This window comes from Notothenia rossii, assembly GCF_949606895.1.
Source record: "Notothenia rossii genome assembly, chromosome: 1".
In the NCBI taxonomy this organism is placed as follows: domain Eukaryota; kingdom Metazoa; phylum Chordata; class Actinopteri; order Perciformes; family Nototheniidae; genus Notothenia; species Notothenia rossii.
In genome coordinates, this window is record NC_136912.1 from 11,655,857 (window position 1) to 11,678,794 (window position 22,938).

Here is a 22,938-nt window from a genome sequence, read left to right on the forward strand (position 1 = left end):
TGACACATACATACAGGCAATTCAATGGCAAGGAAACAAGGTGAATGAAAACTGTAAGGTTGTCTTATTTTTCAAAGACAACCTTACAGTTAACTGGAAACACCTTTACAATATATTGCGACAGCTCACAAATTCTAACCTTACAACGTTTGTAATATTTGACATGGTCAAAAATGTGTTTATTTGATTATTATTGAAGATAAAGTTAAAGGTCATGTTGTACTGTTTTTTAAGATATTTAAATGTAAGCACATTTTTGAACACAAGCACCAATTAAAGCTTAGTGGTTGCTAAAACATTTAACATGTCCGCCTCTCTCGCATTGTCAAAAAATTCGAAATTATTATAAAAGCAGACTTAATGGCAGTTTCCTAGATCAACTGACTCAGAAGAGACATCAAGATATGCATATCGGACACAGATGGCTCAATTTATTAGTCAAAAGCTATTGTACAAAGGAATTGTTTCAGAAATAAAAATGGATTGATCATTCTTGTTAGGAGACAGAAAATAAAAACAACATTTGGTGATGACAGTGGATTAGGAGGGGGGATTCTTCAATGCAGTTTTTCAGTTAAACTTGAATGTGTGTTTTTGTTTGCTTTAATAACAGCTCACACACAATATACAGTCTTTCCACTCGTCCTATTGTGAAGCTGAGGTTCGAGGTCAGATCATAGGGGAGGGGACCGTCAGCAGTCCAGTGGGCTTCAGCTTGTTGATCCCTCCATCTAGGAAACAAACTCGTGGGAAGTTGACCTTGACCAGGTGTGCTGCAAACTGCAAAGAAACGAAAAAAAGGGTTATGTGAGTTATTATAACCCCCCTCCCAGCATTGCAAATTCCCGTAACCTAACATAATCTCCACATCACCGGTGGCTTCCTTGTGTTATCACTCAGCACACTTGCCACGTACTATATGAAGAATCAGATCTGAAGAACAGCCCTTCAAACAAGATGAAACACCCTAAAGTGTTTTGAGTAACACATTGTTCAAGATGTCAGGGATGTTGCAAGAGATTTTAACTTTACAAGGAAAAAATAAGTTGTATGAACTGGCCCAGTCCTAAGAAGGAGAAATAAAGAAACATCTTTATCTGATTAAGTCATACACACAACAAAAGAACTAAGAATCTCAGTTGTGAACTTTGCAACTATTTTGTATCTATTAAAGCTGGATTAATCAGTTAACATTATTTTTCAGAGGTTCAAAAAATACTTTTCACCATATTTAAAGTCAAGTGGTCTGAGAGAAGACTGGCTCTGCTTCCAGGCTTTAGAAAATCTAGCCCCATTCAGTGCTATGAATATTTGCGACTGCTGAGTATAATGATACCCGGCTAGAAAATAATTCAATCATGCGGCTCTTCAAGACTTTCTGATATCGATATCAGCGTTCTGATAGTGAATCAAGTCATTTTGCAGGAGCTGTGACGCAAAAATATATATACTTGGATTAACTAAGAGAAATATTTTTTTTGGGCCCAACGGCATCACTTGACAGACCATGAAGTTGTAATTACACCCTTACATAGGGTTGTGTTATTTCACATGAAAGGTGTAACTCCCGTGGAGATCAGAATATCTTTTCACACATTCCAGTGAGAATTAAACATGTTTTTCCCAAAAGAACATGACCTCATGCGACAACCGCTCTTGTGGAAATCACTTACAGACGATGAGATCAGGCTGATGAACAGAGCGGTGTTAAAGGAAGTATAATAATAAAATAATGAGGTCTGCTTTCACAACCCTGACCAAATAAAGGGATTTAACATTCCATTACAAATCTCTAAAAGAGAGGACTGAAAGCCAACTGCCTTTAAGTGGTTTCTACTGTTACTGTAAAACTATATTCCCCAGCTGTTAATATTGCCAGGTGTGCCCACATACTTTAAGCATACTGCCCGCTCTCAATTAAGCTTTAATTACACGGTTTGATCAAATAATTCAACCTTTTGAGCATTAACTCTTGGCTACCACTTGAATTACAATATACCGTAGAGTTATAATGTATTGCATTATCAACATTTTTATGAGATGACCTCTCTGCAACACGTAAAAAAAAAAGGGGTTTTGGCTGATTACATCTCTGTTCAGGGTGGTGTGAGATATGCTGGGAATTACGCAAGGTCAATGAACTAATTTTTTCAACAAATAAAAACGATGAGTAATGGAAATGTCAGTACATGTGAATAAAGTACAGGAAAGAGATGTAATCTAAGCAAAGACGCAGGTTAACCCGGTGTACATTGATTAAAAATATAGCGCCCTAAATGCCCTTTATTATGGCCCGTCCACACAGCGGCGTGCGTTGAAAGCTTCACCATTCACTTTGAATGGGGTGACGTCACTTTCCGCCGAACTGCATTGTGGGAAGCGACGCGGAGCTTTGCTGGCGTGGGCCCGCTGCAAAAGTTGAGCAACGTTCAACTTTTGAAGCCTCGGCAGAAGCGTCAGCCAATCGAATCATATGCCAGTACAAGCTCTAGCCAATCAAACCGCTGCTTGTGTGTCAGGGGCGGGAGATTCATGTGATTGGTTGTTGTTTGCAAGCTTCAACGTACGCCGCCGTGTGTGGACGGGCCGTTAATGATTACAAATAATTAAGATTTCAAGAAGTGATAAAAAACACAATTATTCAGTTCTACCTTTGTTTATGTGACTTTTGACTGAGATCTGCAAATGTGAGTGGCAATAACACTCTGTGACTTGAGGTTGTTTTTGCTCTGAAAGCCATGCTGTCCAATAAGAAATCACAAAAGCCATTGACTCAGTCATTCATGCGTCATCACGTCATTGACTGTGTGGCTTTCACACTCAGAGCAGTTTTGCAATACAGTTTAAGATGCAATCATCTGAAATGTCCAAATAAAAACGTAGCATTAAGAACGAGGCCTATGTTTGAATGCCAATAGGCTTTAAATGTCAAAGGTGTACAGTAAAGCCTAAGCACATAAAGAGAGGACTCACTGCTTTACCCCAGAGCTAATGATAATGCCACTGGTGCGGCACACAGAGATGTGGATGGCATTTAAGCACAATTGAGTCATTTTATTGACCTTTCATTTTGTACGACTGTAAGATCTGATGAAATACCGAGGACAAAACTCAGAGGTGGACATTCAAGTGTGGGGTTGGTCAGGCCTGGACTTCTGCAAGGGGATGAATAGTCATCATAATCTCCTGTTTGATGATGAAGATAATAATTTATCAACATACTTACTGTCAATAAAGTCAGACTGAAGCACTCCTTTGTGCACCAGTCAATCCTAACAGTAAATAAATACAGAGCTAAAGCCTACATCAAATGCACGACAAAGGGTCTTTGAGCATGTTTTCTCTCAGTGATTGTGATGTTAAATGTTTGGTCATGTATTGTGTCTTGATATTTGTCTATGTTGATGTTACACATGGAGCTGCTGTGATGCAAGTCAAATTTCAGACTTGATCTGACCATTAAAGTATTATCGTATCGTAAAACAATATGATGCCGATAATGATGAACCACCATTAATAGTGCCTGTGTAACAACACTGAGTTCAGTCCCTCTGCAGATGAGTTACTACATTACTTGGCTTGGCAACTGGAAGGTCACCAGTTAAAGTCCCGGAAAGACCAAGTGCTACTGAGGTGTCCCTGAGCAAGGCACCGTTCCCTACCCTGCTCCCCGGGCGCCGTACATAATGGCAGCCCACTGCTCTTAACACTAGGATGGGTCAAATGCAGAGACACCGTTTCGTTATATAGTACCTGTACTACGTAATGACAATAAGTTGAATCTTCTTCTTCTTCTTCTTCTTCTTGTTGGAACCAGGTTAGTAACATATCTCTCTGCTGCTCTCTTTCAAAAAGCATGACTGTCTCTTTAATTAAGCAGAACTACTTATTTTCCTCTCAAACTTTCTAACATATGGAAGGAGGACATCTTTTCTAAATTGAGATGTTGCCTGAAGCAATATTCATGCTGAGTTTTAAATGTAAGTTTGGCTAATTTATTCCAAAGAGAGCAGAAAAGAAGAATGAATAATGATCAATATAAAGCAGAAAATCGCTGAAATCATGTTATTTTTGAGCATTGAAATTCCAAAGACAACGATTTATGTAAAATACAATTTTAGCCACAACTTAGGTCCTAGTGTCTTTTAGTAAAGAGGCATCAACACAGCAGGTTTTGATTATACATCAGACCTATAATATTACTCGACTACAGTTTTATACCCAACCGGAACTCATTCAGAGAAGCTGTTTCCAGTCTTTCAAGATGCACAAAGATGTATCGCTACATCAGGATTTAAAGATTTGTTTTCCAATTTGCTCTGGATTTGACAATACAGATGTCTGGACACGGGGATTTAGTGTCGTAGCAAAAATGTTAACTGTATGTTTACAAGACTAGGGCCTCTATTTTCATGGTAAAGCAATGACAGTGTGGTGTTTTCCTGACATTTACATGAACCTATCTTGTCTGTGGGGTATTTTGTTTCCTGCTTAGCCAACAAAAAAGGCCATAACGTTACAAAATGTAAATACTCTCCATGCTTTCAAACCAGTAAATGGGTAAAAGTCGGCCGCCTTAAAGTGCAAGTGACGCTGCTTTATTTCACTTCATTAAATCCCTGCAGAAGTCTTAAGGCAGCAGCACGGACATGTTGAAAAAAATCTGCAGCCTCTGATTGGAGAAGTTACACACCAGAACACAGTGCCATTATACATGGACACCCACTGTGTTTACCCACATTATATTACATTCAAATGACACCAGGATATTGCGAAATATCCCCAGCCTCTTAACACACACCACACGGTCCATTTGAACTTGGTATACTGGCCATACACGCGGAGAAGAAAGATTACTGCGCCTCTTTAATCTGTTGCTTCTCAGCCGTCTTTCAAACTTAGAATAAATATGCATGTCATGTTAACGTCTTGAAATTAATTGCTTCAGAAACTGTGTGTAACATTTTAGGGTGTAACCATTTGCAAAGTGAAATACAGAATGATGAAGTCTGCCTGATGTGTTCCCAATTTAAAGACACGACCAAATATAATTTACTCAGAAGAAGAGGATCAAACCGTGAACCTCATTTATCATGTACATCATTACCATTCCTTTTGGCTTTAAACTTGACTCACACTGTATCATTGTTGCTTTCTGTCTGTGGCTGACAGCCCAATGACAGACTGTCCCCAATGAATGAAGTTAACAGGCAACGTTTCAGGGTATTTAAGGAATAATCAACAACGTAATAGTAGCGATTACTATGAATATGTGATTGACGCGTCACTTCGTAAACTAAAGTCTCCTGTGTTCTGCAGTTTTCATTCGCCTTGTGACCAGAAATATGTATTGCCAAAAAAAAAACAATTTACAAAACATTAGAATACAAATTATAAAAACGAAATAAAAACTTTGTTGAAAAACTGTTTAAGTGTTATTTTAAAGGTGGGGTAGGTACGTTTGAGAAACCGGCTCGAGATACACTTTTTGTTATATTCCATGGAATGCTCTTAACATCCAGATAGCAATGAATATTTGAAGTGCATTGATTAAAAATCCATAACAAAATGTCATCTGTGGAAGCCGTAGCGCTGTAAAAAGCACGACCAATCATTTGAGCCGGCCCGGCTAAAGTAACTGGATGGCCTACCTGCCTGTCAGCCTTCCATCTGTGCACAAACTTATCTCGTGCCCTCATTGGTCATGTGCGCGTTCGTGTGTGTTGGAGGAGGGGCTCTGTAAGGAAGTGGCGAAATTTTTCCGGTTGTGTATTTTCAAATTCTAGCGATCTCAAGCCGGTTTGTCCAAAATTACCTACCCCACCTTTAATGTTAACTTATGGCAGCTTTTTTGGTTGTGAAACACAAACATTTGTGTTAATGGTGTTGAGTAATTTCACATGACATGTTTAACTCCCATGGATCATCAGATTCTCTTCGCAAATGTGTGGGACAGTGGAACATCTCTCCTATAAATATCATATATAGTGTCTTTATCCCCTAAGACATCAGTGAGATCCGGCTGATGATCAGAGCGTTTTTAAAGGAAGCTAAATGACCCTGTGGTCTGTTTTCATGACCCTGACACGACCCCCACCCACGACCCTAAAGGGATTTCACATTCCATGATAAATCTCTAAAAGGAGGACATAGAGACAACTTTCTTTCCTTTTTTAATTGGTTCCTACTGTTTAAAATATATTCCTGAGCTCTTAATTGTCAAGATGGCTGGGTGTGTATATTGCACATTTGGCATTCCTTATCTCATGTATAAATCTTACATGTGTCCTTTCTTGCATATTGTTCTCTCTCCATACCTTACCTGTCTAATTTCTACTTCACGCAATAAACATTAAAAAAAACAAAAAGTAGTAAAAACAAATACCATACATGTCCAGTTCATGGCAACACACGGGGAAACATGGAGAGCTCACTTCAGTAGGATTGACATGATAATAATCCCTCTACATTTAAAGGAACATTTGAGTCTGAACCAAAATGGCAGACCAACAATGTAATCTGTAAAGTAGTGTCACTTGCATGGCCAAAAAACAGTAAACTGGGAGAAAGATAGGGATTTAAAAGTACTCCCGGGCAACAACACCAATTGATAATACATCTGCATTAACTGTGGTTCACTTAATTATTTATTGCACTTGAATGCAGCTTTGGAGTCTTAATAGTGTATACAAATGTGTTGTGCACATGTGTGAGTGTGACTGCTTTCATACCATAATAGCATTTGTGATGGCGTGGCTGATGATCACAATGACCCGTCCTCTGTAGCTCTGGAGGACTCCGGTCGCAGGACACTGCACCAGCTCACTGTTCGGGCCGAAGGCTGTGCTGAAGGGAATGTTGATGCTGCCAGAAATATGGCCTCTGTTGAAGCTGGAGGCAGTGGCGGTGAAGGAGCACAGCTTTGAAAGAGTAGCACACAATCATGGGACTAGGGACAGAGTGAGAGGTGAACTTTGTAAAATATCCTCTAAAAAGGGCCCATTGTCAGGTTCGTATTACAATTTTGTGCCACTACTGTGACATGTTTACATGCTTTAAGGCTCTAAAAGCTGTTTATTTTTCTTATATTGCCTTTGCTGCAACAGCTCTTTTCCAAAGGAGGCGTTTCAGGCAGGGGGGAGTGTTTCTCAGTGTCGAGGAGGCTTGCTTGGTAGCACATGTACCTCCGAGTGAGTTCCTTAAGAAGCGAGGCAAGAAAATCTCCTAGCCTCGGAAAACGAAGAATGGAACAGGCTAGCAAGTGTGCATGTGTGCGTCATATGAGAGGCCCCGCCGTGCATTTTCCGCCAAGGATTTGGGAAATTGGTCCGTGCGCAAAGCATTGTGGGGATTTTAAGACCGCAGAGTCTACACATGTGCAGCCTCGAAATTTCCAGCAACAAAGTACGCCGCCCTCGGTAGAATTCCAAGTATGCTGGACATTGGAACAGTCCTTCGGCGGGACTCGATGTATCCTTGAAATAGTGGCTGTGGAGCAGCTTTCCTCGACATTGAGAAACATTCTTTTTTTTACATGCACAAAAACCTAGATAAAACTATACAGGAAAGGGGAAATCCCAAAAAGCATTATATGGTCCCTTTATACAAGTTTCAGTAAACCATTTCAGATATCACAAAACTATATATAATATCAGTTTGATATTCAATAAGAGATGGGCGTTATGTAGAAAATCACATACCACCAAATCCCTCTATATCCATTTTGAACAATAATGTAGGTTTTGCCATTGATGCCGTCAGAAAAACATCTGCGATTCTTGATAAATGCTAATCAGCAATGTGGAATTTATGACTAAGTGTTTAAAGGCAAACAATAGAACAGCTACAACAGTCTGATACGTTTCATCACCTTACTACTATGCAGCCTTTCAAAACAGGAAACCCTTTCAACATGACGAAATCCAAAATCAAAGACAATATCTAGTCTCATATAGCATTACCCTTATTATATCAATATATCGCCCTGCCCTACTTCCAATACAAAAAAAAGAAAGGCAAGCTTTACGATAGCTATTTAACTAAGAACTATCTTTTCTAACTGAAGGAAAGGAACATACAGGAAGAATCATACATATAGAAAATGCAATAAGGGAGTCAGTGGGAGGAAATGAACGGAGAAAGACTGGGTCAGCAAATGGAGGGTGAACAACCCCAGAGTGGTGTGTAATAGAAAAATAACTCTTGAGAAAAAAGGAGGCGGCCGTATATCTGAGAGTGTAGTCATTGACATTATTGCTACATATGTAAAGACAAGTGGTGCTTATTACAAACAGGTATTTCTCCTTCAAATGACTATGTTCAAATCCTACCAGCTACCACAAAACATATGAGTCAGTATTTTACAGAACACAGCGTATAATCTTCAAGATGACAAATCCCATTGTGGTACTTTGAGGTCTGAAAACACAAGAGCCCCATACAAGTTGTTTAACATCAGCCACCACAAAGTACAGAGACAGCGACATCTAGATTTTCCTGATTAACCCCACAGAGGTCTTCATTTAATCCACTTTTCGTGACCGCAGACACCCACAACACAGCTTTGCCTAAGATCACAATAAAGGTGAACAAGGGTTGCTAAATCCTGTGGAAGTGGTAAAAATCCCTTTGTCCACGAGAGTGAGCCTGAGGAGCATGTCTATCAGGAGGCTCCAGCGAGGAATTTGGCTGTTAGAGCTGCCTTTCCCAATCCTTGCTTTATGCACTAATCCTTATTTATTAATGGCTTTTTAACCCCCTTTGACAATTACCATTCCGCTGTTCCTCTGCATTTTGTGCAGGGGGGTTTCTGGGCCACTTTTCCCAGAATAGTAAATACAATTGAAATAGATGGATTAAGGGGCTTTTGATTGTGGCAAGCAGTGGAAATGTTCATTTTTACCTAAGGAAATGTTCATATGAAACCGTGCAATCCACTTAATAGAGGACAGCCCTCTTATCAGCTTTTTGGATATTTTCAGATCACGCTATGGGTTTTTAATTTTTAATTAAACTTTTTAGCAACACTATATCTCCAAGGCTGTCTGAACAATTATATTGTAAATGTATTTTATCCAATTAACTTTTTCTCCTCCCTTCTACACAACACATTAATAAAAGAATAGACACAAAAAAAAGATTGTAGACTTTAGTTTGAATCGTAATGTATAGGTTGTGATTAACTAGACTTTTTGTGCCAGTGGTTAAAAAAAACTGAAATTGAGACCGTTATTGCATATCCCTCTTTCTTCTCTCTTCTCCTTTATAGCCAGTTCCTCACTTAGCCTTGTAGTGTAGCTAATCGGAAAAATTATAAACACTTTAGATGGGTTGGACAACACGTCAGAAGAACTACTTCTTGTATAATTTGTCTTCAAAGTATTGACATCAGAAGTCATCACCGCTTTAAAGACACTCAGCTGAATCACATAACTAAGAAGATTATAACTCTTCAAAATTAAGTGTCCTTTACTGGGAAGAAATTAGAATAGGAGTTCATATTCTCTACATATCCACTACCCTGTTTTCTGTAAAGTGTAAAAAATAACATTTATGAAGCGGAAAGCATACATGTGACTCAACAGAACCTTATCTGGAAATATCAATATTACATAAGCTAGTTTTGCAATATGAAATGTCAGCAGAACATTTGCTGTTTTTGCTTTAATGGACACAATTCAAGGGTTGTTCAAACAAGCTTGTTTATATGCCTCAGTGAAGAAAGATTGTGCAATGGATTTGAATGAACAACATTATACAGTTAAAGGACAAGCATCAACATTTCATGTCTACACAGGAATGGTAAGGATACTCCTCTAAATTGCGGATGTCGACTGCAATGATTTTGGGTCTGCCGGCTCTGGTCCTTTTGACGGATCCGGACAATGACAGCTCACACAGGTCGATCAAGTCCTCGGCCGAGATCCGCGGGGAAACTTCTGCTTTCAGGTCACACAACGCCAGAGGGTCCCGGGACTACAAGACAAGAAGTCACAGGAGATCAGATGAAAAGGAAAGTGTAATGCTGGCTTTCAAGGAATTTCTGAAGAGAATTTGAATATAGATAGAATCGGAGGGATGAAACTCTCTTTAATGGTCACACATTCAGAGCACACAGCACACACGGGGACATTTGTTCTCTGCTTTTAACCCATCCTAGTACCAGGAGCAGTGGGCAGCTATTGTACAGCGCCCAGGGGAGCAATGGGAGTGGGGGGTTCAATCAATCCACAACTTTATTAATCCCGCAAGGGGCGATTGGTTATGAGCAGCTTATGTCATGTACACAGGCAGGAACATACAGGAAGAAAACACACAGAAACACCCGGGAGCAGAGATGTGGATAATTCCAACGTGCAAGATAAATAGTTCATAGCATTAAAATAATAAATAAACAAAGTATCAAGTTAAAAAGCCTATCAAGAATTGTAAAGGTTGAGTGCAGAGGGGATGAATGATTTTGAAAAGTGATTTGTCTTAAGAGCAGGTAGAGCATATCTACGCCCTGATGGCAACAGATGAGATTCATCTGAAGAACATGACCTGGAGAGGCCAGTATGCTCTCTGCTTTCCTTACAGAAGGAGTTTAAGTCTCTCTGCTTCCCTCCGATAACCTTAGAGCAGGTTTTAACAATGTTGTTTAGGCTGTTCCTGTCTTTCAGTGTAAGGCTATGGAACCAGGGTTGTCCGGTGCCTTGCTCAAGGGCACCACGGCAGGGCCCAGGAGGTAAACTGGGACCCTCTCCAAGTAGCAGTCCACACATCACATTACATTACATTACATGTCATTTGTTAGAGGCTTTTATCCAAAGCGACTTACATACATTCGGTACTGTGGGTAATCCACACAGGAGCAATTTGAGGTGAAGTGTCTTACCCAGGGACACAACGACATGCTGACTGCAGTGGGACTCGAACTTGCTATCCCCTGATTTCCAGACCAGCACACTATCCACTGCGCCACAGCCTCCCTTCAACACTCCATATATAGGTCTGTGCGGGGACTTGAACCGGCAACCCTACGGCTCACAGTCCAAGCCCCGACTGACTGAGCCACTGCCAGACAAAAAATTATAATAATATATATTTTTTTAAATTATAATAATATGACAAATTTGATAAGAAATCGATGTCAAATTATGAAAGTGTCGGGTTGGATATTATTGCTCCTTGAAACCAGGAGAACATGATTAGACTGGAATTATATGTTTACTAAATTCTCTCCTTGAAATATTTCAGAATGTTCTTGCAAACATGATTTTAATCACTTTATGAAACCAGAAAAACAGAACCACAGATGCCCAGCAGCAGCGACCAGAACATGATCCTTTGCTGGTTACCACGTTCGCTGCCAAATGGGTTCATTAAAGCACCGAGCCAGAAGCATCGCTGCAGGGGTCTCCGTGTGAGACCTCTATGATTCCCCACACGATCTGAGATATTTGGAAACATAACATTTTAAAGAACTGAGAATGCTGATGGGCTTTTTTGACCCTAAGGCACTTCAAAACAATAACAAACAAAGTTGTGATACGAGTGTTGATTAGGCCGTGGTGCACTTCATTTCATTGATATGCCAGTTAAATAGTGCATAAATACTAACAACACCTATGTATGCATTTCAGCACATTGTGTTGAAGCCATAACAAATCAGAGACAGACCACATGATGAGTTGGTTGAGCACCAAGCCTCTGCCTGCCAACTGTTAAATACAATGATTGATAAAAGAAAAAACTCCAAAAGTCACACCCACTAAATACATGGCCAAAAATTGAAATGTTTTAATTAGAAACATTCATTTTGAATTCAGGACCAGTAGCCCAGCTCCACAACATCACACAGCAGAAAATATGCAATCTGCTACACTATTGAAAAAAGTTCAGTCAACAACTCTGTGTCAAAATGACCACAATAACTGAAATCGTATTAAGACATGGTGATTTTTCGTCACAGTCAGGGAAGTATGTCAAAAAGCAAATTTGTTAAAGGTCAAAATGTTGCCACTTTTCCAAGTTTAGTGAAAAACTCAAATTTGAACTAAGAAACTACCTAATAGAGTTCATTGTAAAAAAATTTAAAGTGTTGAATGAACTGTAAATCAAATTATTCGTTTGAGAGGTCAGGTGCCCTTTGTCAATAATAAAACCAAAATGTGTGCGAATTTGGAAAAAATGTGACATATTTATATAGTTTTTTGGCAAAGTCATCCCCCTGTTTCCCCCTTTCAAGGCAAAATGTATATAATAAAAGGCACTCTCCAGCCTAAAAAACATCTTAAAACAAGAATAACACGTTCTTTTTTTTTAAAGTAGGGCGATTTAATAAACAACATTACTGCACAGCATTGTAGAGTAAGCTCTATTTGCAAAGAGGGCTGACAGAACATTGACATAATGTCACTGTAAACACATGTTAGCAGGTATTTGTCTTCATCAGCATGTCGATGCCCTCTCCCAAGTAGAACAAAGTGAAAAGCTGAACGAGAATTGTTAATAGCAGTTTCTACACCCAGGGCTCTGTTATATATTCCCCATTTAGACTAAAATGAAAACACAGAAACAATACCAGCCTAACTTTCTGCTGTTAATCTTTGTTTCACATTTTGATGAGCTTTCAAAAATACACAAGCTTCAAAGATAGCACTAAAACCATACTGTAAATGTAGTTTATTAGTTTCAAATATAACTTGTGCTCAGTTATTAGTAATATAAACAGGATTACATCAAATACACTGGGAGCAGAGAGTTGCACCAATCCCTCTTTTGAATGTTAAATGACATGTTGCTTTTAGACCAGACTCAGCTTGTGTGTGTTCAGCTGGGACTTTTTGCTGTGATGAGCAATGATTACAACAAGTCCTGTTGACGATCACAAACCGTTTAATCACCGAAGCAGCGGCGCATGGGGCTTTCGTTTACGTGCATGCATAAATCAGTAGAGTGTACAAGATGGCTGGTCAATATAAAATACAATTACCTTCTTGTCTCATGGAAGGAGTTACCAATACTAATGAGTAAATACAGGGTGAAAAGAGGACACGAGAAGAACAGGAAATCACTGATACATAGATGCTAAATCCACACTTTTCTTAATGCGTCCAAACAAACACAAAGAAATATGTTAAATTGAAGGGTGGGTCGACTTGTCTTCTTTTAAACAAGGAATGCTTTTAAAAGATTACTTCCTCAAATAAAAAAATGGTCCTTCAACAAAAAAAAAAACTTACCAGGGAACCACAGATAAGCAGTTGTTTTGACAACCCTCCAATGCTAATCTGTACACATCATTAAAAGGAAACTGACAGATGGGTGTTCAGCTGGCATCTTTTACATTTCCCATGAATTTCCTCGCTAGTTCAGAATCTCTTGTCACAACATGTTGATTCCGACCTATAGTACGGTTATTATAAAACGCCCATGGTTTTCTTGTAAATCAGGTTGATTACAGTGAAATGCTGATTTATCGTGGCATCTTTATGACTTCCAATGTACTGATGAAACAGCAATCAAGCCTGTTGTCCTCTGGTTGGGAGGTTTACTTTAAAAATGGAATCCGTTACAATTACTAGTTACTTGTAAAAGAAATGTAATCAGTAATGTATGTCGAGTATCAAATATCAAAGTTATGTAACTTGATTAGTTCCTGTTACTTTTTGATTGCCACAATATCAAATTTCAATGTAAATAAATAAAAGAGAACAAAAATATCAACTAGATGTTTTTTTACTTAAAGTTGGGGTAGGTAATTTTGGAGAAAAAAGCTCGAGTGCGCTAGAATTTGAAAATACACAACCAGAAAAAAATCTTGAAAATCTTGGAGCTGGGCGTGTCTGAGAGCTTGGGGATTTTTTGCGAGCAACGCGACCAACAACCAATCACATGAATCTCCCGCCCCTGACATACAAAGCAAAAAACCCCGGGGATTTTATGCGAGCAATATATACATAAACTCCCCAAACAGGCGAAAACCTACCAGTTTCACCCACTGTCTCTGCCACCTCCCTCCATGGCTGGTTCCTCCGGTTTGTATCCCGGTAAATAGTTCTGGTCGTAAAGAACCGGGTGATTTGCTACCGTAATTTCTCGTTTGGAATATGAGGAAATGAACTGCGGTCTGACTCTCCCAGCTTGCACGCGGTTTGATTGGCTAGCGCTTGTACTGTCCGATTTGGATAAACGGGATTCGATTGGCTGACGCTTCCAGCTCAGCTTCAAAAGTTGAACATTGCTCAACTTTTGAATCCTGAAAATCCTGGAAATCTTCGCTTTGCTTCCCCACAATGCAGTTCGGCGAAAAGCGAGGCAAAGTGACGTCATCCCCATTCAAAGTCAATGGGCAGAGAAGCGTTGGAAGATTTTTTTAAAGCTGCTGTGTGGACGTACCGTTACAGAGGCCCTCCTCCAACACACACGAACGCGCACATGACCAATGAGGGCACGAGATAAGTTTCGGTCGTGCTTTTTACAGCGCTACGGCTTCCACAGATTCATTTTTTTTATGTATTTATTGTCAAAGCATTTAATATATTCACTGCTATCGGGATGTTAAGAGCATTCCATGGAATATAACAAAAAGTGTTTCTGAAATAAATGACATACCCCACCTTTAAGTGTATTGTGAGACAACAGAACAATGTCACATTAGAAAAGAGGACACTGAGATATTTACAATCCAAAATGTATCCTTGGCTCAGTAAAAGCCTGCATTTAAGCATATTCAGGCAGTAGTCTATACACCACCAATGAAACACATGAGCACATACCACAGTTAAACTCACACACAGTATTTTATGAACATATAGGTTCACCTACTGAATTACAAAATCCAAGTGAAAACCGTAAAGTAAATTCAGGTGTAGATTCACACTTAAAGTATTAGCCTACAGAACAGTAAAGCTTACAGAGAAGAAATACAATCTGCTCCTTTTACAAGAAACACAATATGGTCTTTCTATTTCTTTAGTACGAGTTTAATCATGCAGGTTAACCCTGATCCCTGAAGAATTTAACTGTAATCTGATAACGTATTTGTTATGTAACTCTAAAGAATATAATAACCTATTTTATGTATCCTGATTACGTAATCCCATTGTACACATCATTCGTGACTCGACAAGCCTTGCCGTCACACATCTCTAGTGAGTTGAATGCGTTCAGTTGTTGCCTGATCAAATGTATAAGCACATTTTCCGTGTGCTGATCAGTAAATATTATTCGGAACAAATCGATCAACGTAAGTAAATCCCAACAATATTCCTACACATGAATGTATCCATACACATTGAATACAAGAGACTGAAATAGGAACAAATGTGCAGCCTGTCATTGCCTGAGGCTGACGGAGCAGTTAAATGTCATGGCAAGCAGTGCGTGCCAACGGAGAAAGGTTTAATGACACTTTCGCATTTCATTGGCGTGACAGTGATGAGGCTAAATAGGAGCTGCTGATAAAAACAAAATCCTCTGCAGTGGTTTGTGCAAACACTTTAATGCTCGTAGCCCACAGTTGCCAAAAGAACCCCAATCACTTAACATATTGAACTGGGAACAACTGTGTCTTAGAGCTCGGATAAAGCTTGATGACAAGGTCAATGACTCATGTAAAGTGCCTTCACAAAGCGTGATTGTATCTGTGTTGAGGTTTATACAAATCAAACAACACAGGCAACACAGTGTTGTTTGAGCATCATTTAAAAAAAAAAAAAAAAAAGGATCTGCCAAGTCTGCAGTCAGACCGAAGGGAAGCAGCAGAGCATAATTGAGGCCATGATCTGATAAAAATGCTGACAACAAATACCACACACACACACACACACACACACACACACACACACACACACACACACACACACACACACACACACACACACACACACACACACACACACACACACACACACACACACACACACACACACACACACACACACACACACACACACACACACACACACACACACACACACACACACACACACACACACACACACACACACACACACACACACAGCCCAATCTCCACAGGGCTTTAAAGCAAAGAATCCCCCCAGTTGTTTCATATACTCCGTGTTTGATTTCTCACCATTCAGCAGTAACCAATATTGCAGGAATGATTTTCTTTTTTCTTTTAAAAAAAGCAGACGCCTCTAATGAAAGTTCTTCTCTATTTGTGCTGACAAAAAGAGTCCAGATGTGAACTTTGACAACTGACTTACAGTCTCTGATGTATAATGCAGCATAAGATATTTGCTATGAACTTACATTTGATGACTTCACAAGATCCTGAGACAGAATTGTGATCAAATATTCCTTACACATACATGAAGTCTAAAATGTTCAAACTGTACTGAAATACTGGAGGTATGACTTTGCAACATTAACGGACACAGCAAGATTGAATCCAACATGTTTACAAAGCTTGTAATGTTTAGTTTCTACTGACAATGTGTCAATGTGATATTCATTCAACTCTATGGACATTTGTATATTGTTAATAATATTGAGACATTTTAATAATAATCACATGATATAATTTATTGCTGATATGTTGTAATAAATTCAAGGTTAAAGGTTCTTTATTTGTCATACGAACATAGCTACAGAGTAGTTATGTCGATGAAAATCTTAGGTCACAGGCATCTCCAACAGTGCAACACAATAATACAGAAAAACAGACAAATATAGTACAAGTAAATATTAAAAAGTAAATACAAAAAGAAAAATAGTTTTAAAAAAGTGAGGTAGTGAAATAAGAGTCTACATTATGCAACCTATTGGAATGATATATATGATAAATAATTACTAAGTAGCAGATGAATGTTATGGATGTTGTGACAACAGTTCAGGTGTTTAACAGTTGTATTGCCTGCATCATATACTGTATATCATGGAGCTATTGATTGATATTGATTGTCGATTTGCCAGCCAGATGTATATAAATAGATTCTACATTATCCTTCCTAATTGGAAATGCTCAATTCCACAGTTTTACAGGTTCAAGGATACACGTGGCGTACAAGCACTGACAAATGTACCCATGGGCATCCATTCGCTCAATCACTGAAATACGAGTTCTGCCAGCTGTTAGATGACAGTGAGAAAACATCTGCTCATCCATAGAGAAAAGCACTAGCCTCCCTTTGCAATTTAACACATTTGGCTTATTTGATTCGTCAAAATGAATAAGGACTTTTTAGCCTATACTAACATCATGTTCTTTATGTACAGCACATGCAGCGGCAAGCAAATACACGCATTTATCGTGAGTTGAGTTAAGACGGACCACTTATACATTTAGGAACACATTAAGCTGTTTACAACTATCTGTGCCCAAATGCTGCTCTGCTAGAGGCTGCCACAGAGGAGCGTCACTCTGCACCAATCTGCATGCAAACACTATTAACAACGAGAATAGCACTCGGAGAGAGCAGACCTCGCTTTGGCAAATGGTTCATTCACATGCTCCTCAGATGGTCCCTTCGCCCGGGTTGGAAGGTCATTAATTCAACTTCAGTGTCTTCATGAGTCCTAACTCGTGGAAAACAACATGGAGGCTACAAAGAGGAAGCGTTGCCTTTTTTTTCTGCACTGAGCATTTATAGCTGTTCCCGATGTTTTCTGACATAAGGGGGCATTTTCCCAGGTAGAAACCCATTTCGCAACGTTGTTTGAATGCACCATGAATGCAGCATAAATGCCTCGGCCTATCTGACAATGTTAACAACTGTAAAACATTTCTGTTTCTATCGGCCCACACTATTCCACAAGGTGTCACGAAATCAGAAAGACGGACCACCACGCAACTAGATGAACCAACTAGAGACAAACTCAATTCATAACAAAGATTGATAAGTCAAAGTCTATTAAATAAATGGTACAAGTGTAGCACAGTGCTTGTATTTGTTTTTCCAGGATTAGATTGTCTTATTAGTGGCTCAGAAAAAGGAGAAGGAGAGCCTGTTTTCACCAATTCACTCACTCAGACCAAGCTGAGCGGACAGCAGCTGTCCAGTGAGACGGATGTGTGTTTACAAGGGCTGAGAATCTGCTGACGGAGCCTCCTGTCCTCTCACCAGAGAGAGGGGTAGGGCACAATACTACACAAATAACTCTAAGCATCAGTACAGTATTATCCACACTACTTTTACAACATGTTTGGGAAGTCAATACATTGTGGAGTATGAGAGAATAAGTAATGCTGGCTGTGCGAATGTAGTTCTGCGGTATTAGTGAGTAATGCTTGTTGTTTTATTCAATCTATTCCATAAGAGTGAAGCATAAAGCTCCTTTCACACTGTCCCGAAAATGACACCCGATGGACACACGAATATGGAATTGTGAATTTCGCACGAAGATGGCCCCGAACCACACACGAAGGCAACGTTTTCATTACATTTAAGACATACAACTGCAACGAAAGTAACACAAACAATTATGTTAAAGTATTATGATACTGTACTGATATTTTCCGACTTTGTTCTTTACTTTCTCCGTCTTTAGATGTAGAAGATATTAAGTTTTCTCCGTCATGTTGTTTCCATAGCAACAACAACTTCCTCGCCTTCAAAATAATATATTATATCCTTTTTAGTTTCACAGAACACAAATTGGGTTATTTACATAATATGTTTACATGATTTTGTTGTGCAATAAAACAACCAGATGGACACACGATAAAGGAAATGTTCAAATTCGGTTCTGATCGTAGCAACATCGGGCCATTCGTGAGGGCATCTTAAGCCATCTTTGACATGCCAAAGATTTTGCCACCGCTCCCGAAGTTGCCGCCGGAGCCTGATAAATTCCACCGGCGGTCATACGATGGCTTAAGATGCCCTCACGAATGCCTTACGAAGGGCAAAATGGACACACGAAGTCAACACGAAAATGAACCTTCACAAGGTCCTTCGGCAATGCTTTGTGATGCCAAAGATTTTGCCCCCGCTCCCGAAGTTGCTGCCGGAGCCTGAGAAACTCCACCGGCGGTCATACGATGGCTTAAGATGCCCTCACGAATGGCCCGCCGATGTTGTTACGATCAGAGCCGAATTTGAACATTTCCTTAATCGTGTGTCCATCGGGTGTCAATTTCGGGACAGTGTGACAGGGGCTTAAAGGACATTTACATTTGTCAAGTCTGTTTGTTAAAAAGGAAAATAAAAAAGGTTATTCCCGCAGGTACTTTTATCCTCTCAGCAGTAAATAATTAAAGAGCTGACATTTCCATAACAATAAGTCTTTTTTAAGAATGATCAAAAATTAAAGTGCGGCATCTTCCGACTCTCCATCCAAACCTGCCGGACCAAAATGTCACAGAGAGAAGACATCCGCCTGAGGAGGAGAGGGAGGAGAGTGGAGATGAGAGCCAAATGAACCCAGCTAAGACCTGGGGCTATCGCACTACCAAACCTAATCATTGCTGACGTCCGGTTGCAGCAAAAATAACCCTCAGTGAGAAGAGAGAAGGCAGGCTGAGGTTGCATCAATGGTGCTCAAACGTCAAAGCTAAAGGACAATGTTTCCCTAATGTTGACTTTCGATTGTTAAGGATTCAAACCGGATTATCTGCCAAGAGAATTCCCCGTTGTTTCTGTTGCTTATGTTCGCGTTCCTATTGACGCAAATTGAAAAAGAAGAACAAAAGGAATGTCATTTTTTTTATTCTGTGTGTCATGTTTTCTTGTGTAGCAGAAATGAACTAGGCTATAATTGCTTTTGACAACAATGGTGCTTTCATTCCTGAATCCTTAAATAAGTGCTTTTTACAAGGCACACCATCTGGAGAAAAGATGGTTAAAGCCTTAAATAAGCTTTTACAGACAGAAAGAAAACACGCCATGTTATCCTGATTAAGGTGTTGACATCATTTTCTTCTGTTGATCTTGTGGGGGTGAACTGAAAAAGGATTTTGTCCAAAACTGCCAGTTATCAGATGCTACTTCCCATAAACCGTCATTTGCTATTGCCACAGTCTTCACGTTTACTCTTGCAGCACTTTACAAACGTTACCTAACTTTAACTGAAAAAGGGAAATACCTGAAATGCCTGGGGCTGTCGCACTACCAAACCTAATCATTGCTCACATCCAGTCGCAGCAAAATAACCCTCAGTGAGAAGAGAGAAGGCAGACTGAGGTTGCATCAATGGTGCTCAAACGTCAAAGCTAAAGGACAATGTTTCCCTAATGTCAATATTCTATTGGGAAGGATTCAAGCCGGATTATCTGCCAAGAGAATTCCCCGTTGTTTCTGTTGCTTATGTTCGCGTTCCTATTGACGCAATTTAAAAAAGAAGAACAACAGGAACATAAACCGTAATTTTCCGTTGCCACAGTCTTCACGTTTACTCTTGCAGCACTTTACAAACGTTACACAACTTTAACTGAAAAAGTGAAATGCCTGAAGAAGGTGTGTGTGTGTGTGCGTGCGTGCGTGCGTGCGTGCGTGCGTGCGTGTGTGTGTGCGTGTGTGTGTGTGTGTGTGTGTGTGTGTGTGTGTGTGTGTGTGTGTGTGTGACATTTCAACAAAGTGCAGTCCCTCCCTGAATGTTTTGTGAAGAAGAGGGTGGGATGCAGATAGATGCGGCCATGGATCGATGCCACCACCCACCCATTTCTCATTCAGCCGAAGCCCAAGATTACAGCAATCACTTGGGCACACAAGCGATAGGGCTGACAAAGTGTTTGTGAGCTTTCTGGACACGGTGCACTCAGGTGTGAAAGGTAAACAAGGCTGTACCGAGAAAACTAAACAAAGATAAAAGACCTGTGAGAAAGACAGCATCAATAAACACTCCTCAAAAATAAGTATGTACATGTTTTTTGAAAACACTTTTCCTGCGTGTTTTTATATGAATGTGTATCTTTAATTTAAGTGGCCTTATCTCTCACTTCACGTATTTTAAAAACTTCAATAAAACAAGTAAAGTTTGAATTAAAAAATGAATTAGTTTATTTTGGATGAGGCAATTTGACTGTTTATATTTGCAAAGAGAATACATTTTTTTCTTTTAAATCAATATGTGGCCACTTTGGGAAATAAAGGCTGAGGTCGAAATGCACTGCATCAACAAATAAACTGTAACTTTTCATTCCTGAAGAAACCGTTCTAACGTGAAAAATCAATATAGCTTAACAGGCTTACTGTGCTGCTATAACATCAGGTGTGGATGTGTGAAAGGAACCGTTGTTGGGTAACAGTGAGTCACTCTTTGTTCAAATAACAACTATTATGTTCGTGGCGAAAGAAAATGCATGATAACAATCTGAAACTATTCAAGTTTGGGAAATATTTCACAAAGAAAAGTGTGAGCGCTTACATGACATGTCACTTGTTAGATGCTTTTATCCAAAGCGACTTACATACTCAATACTGTGGGCAATCCCCACAGGAGCAATTTGAGGTGAAGTGTCTCAGGGACACAACGACATGCTGACTGCAGTGGGGTTTGAACTTGTGACCCGCTGATCCGAACACCACCGCACAACCCACTGCGCCACACGCCTCCTTACAAACGAAGCCTCACAAGACAACTCTAATTCATAACTTAAAATAAGCTGCTGATGATTCATACGTTATAAACCTTTTAATAGTCAGGTCTGTAAAGAAGCAGTCTGCGTGGACGTCACTGAACAAGATGTAGAGGTGGCTCATATACTGACTATATGAACACATGATACATACATGGACAGAAATCAAACAAAACATTATTAGGTCAATTAGTTATAGCATTTTAAAATAGGTTTTTAAATGAGATGTTTTCATTGTTCTTCCCCCCAAAATACCTCATTGTTTATATGTTATTACATGCTAAATATGTTAAGCATTAACAAAAAGGCCACATGTGTTTTAAGATATAAAAACACACAGATTTTCCTGCATCATTGAGTATCATAAAACAGGGTATGGTGAAGAAAAAACGATGTCTCTAATATACAGTACATTTTTCTTAAAAACATGTATTGTGTCATTTTCAGGCCTTGAAAAAGCCTCACTGTGTTGAAAGAGACAGCTCATTACCTCAGATACAAGACACCTGGAACAAAGCCTTGTGCTTTACTGAACAAAGGTTACAACATAGAAAAGAATTGGAAATAATTAAAAGGAGACTTTCTTCTGTCTCACTGCGGCTTAGTCACTGACTCATAACAGGTGGATGTACTTTGTAGATAATAATGAGAATCAGTCCACCGCTTTGTAAATAAAAGATGGCTTACTTTAGATATCCCTTTACTTAATTGGAATTGTAGTGTGTGCGTGTGCGTGTGCGTGTGCGTGTGCGTGTGCGTGTGCGCGTGCGTGTGTGTGTGTGGGATGAGTTACACTTACCAGGTCTGTTTTGGGCATATCCTGGTAGTCAGACGTGTAATATGACGCTGCTTTCCCAAAGCCATTGTCTCCAGCAGCCTTAGGTGGCTGAGCATGCTGTCGATAGGTAGCGCTCTTTGGAGTCCAGCAGAACAGGTTGATGGATTCACGAACACAGCGCTCAATGTCGATTTCTGTGCAACAAAAACAACAGGAGAAAAATATAAATACATCAAGTTAAACCTAGTCACGAAAGATATTTTTTTCGAATTAGCAGGGGGCCTTATATATCCAACAAGAATAGATAAAGTCTACAGCCACGATAGCGGATCATAGACACAGTAGTTCTTTTGAGCTAACTGCTAATGCTAGCATGATTACGTATTTAAAATTACAACACACTGAAGTTTAGCAGGTGTGATGTTTCCCCTGGTCATCACCTTATTTTAGACTGTAAGCATGTTAAGATTTGCAAATTAACACTTAACACAAGTTACAGCTGAACTAATAGTGTGATTGGTCTTGCAGATATATAAAAAAATATTGTTGACCTACTGGTGATGACAGAGGATCACCAGAGCCATTTCAATGTATTCTGAGGGAAGCCATGGAATAGTGGCCAAGGCATATTTCA

At 39.5% G+C, this 22,938-nt stretch overlaps 1 protein-coding gene across 1 annotated transcript in view; it reads right to left on the bottom strand.

The window, feature by feature from the left end:
* Positions 1 to 409: 409 nt before the first annotated feature.
* The window catches only part of tbck (TBC1 domain containing kinase), a 50,193-nt gene continuing 27,664 nt past the window's right edge, over positions 410 to 22,938 (bottom strand). The window contains exons 23-26 of the mRNA XM_079693421.1: positions 22,326 to 22,498; positions 9,812 to 9,975; positions 6,732 to 6,891; positions 410 to 780 (exon numbers count right to left, since the gene is read on the bottom strand). Of these exons, the coding sequence (XP_079549547.1) occupies positions 670 to 780; positions 6,732 to 6,891; positions 9,812 to 9,975; positions 22,326 to 22,498 (608 nt within the window). The 3' untranslated portion in view covers positions 410 to 669. The remainder of the gene's footprint in view (positions 781 to 6,731; positions 6,892 to 9,811; positions 9,976 to 22,325; positions 22,499 to 22,938) is intronic.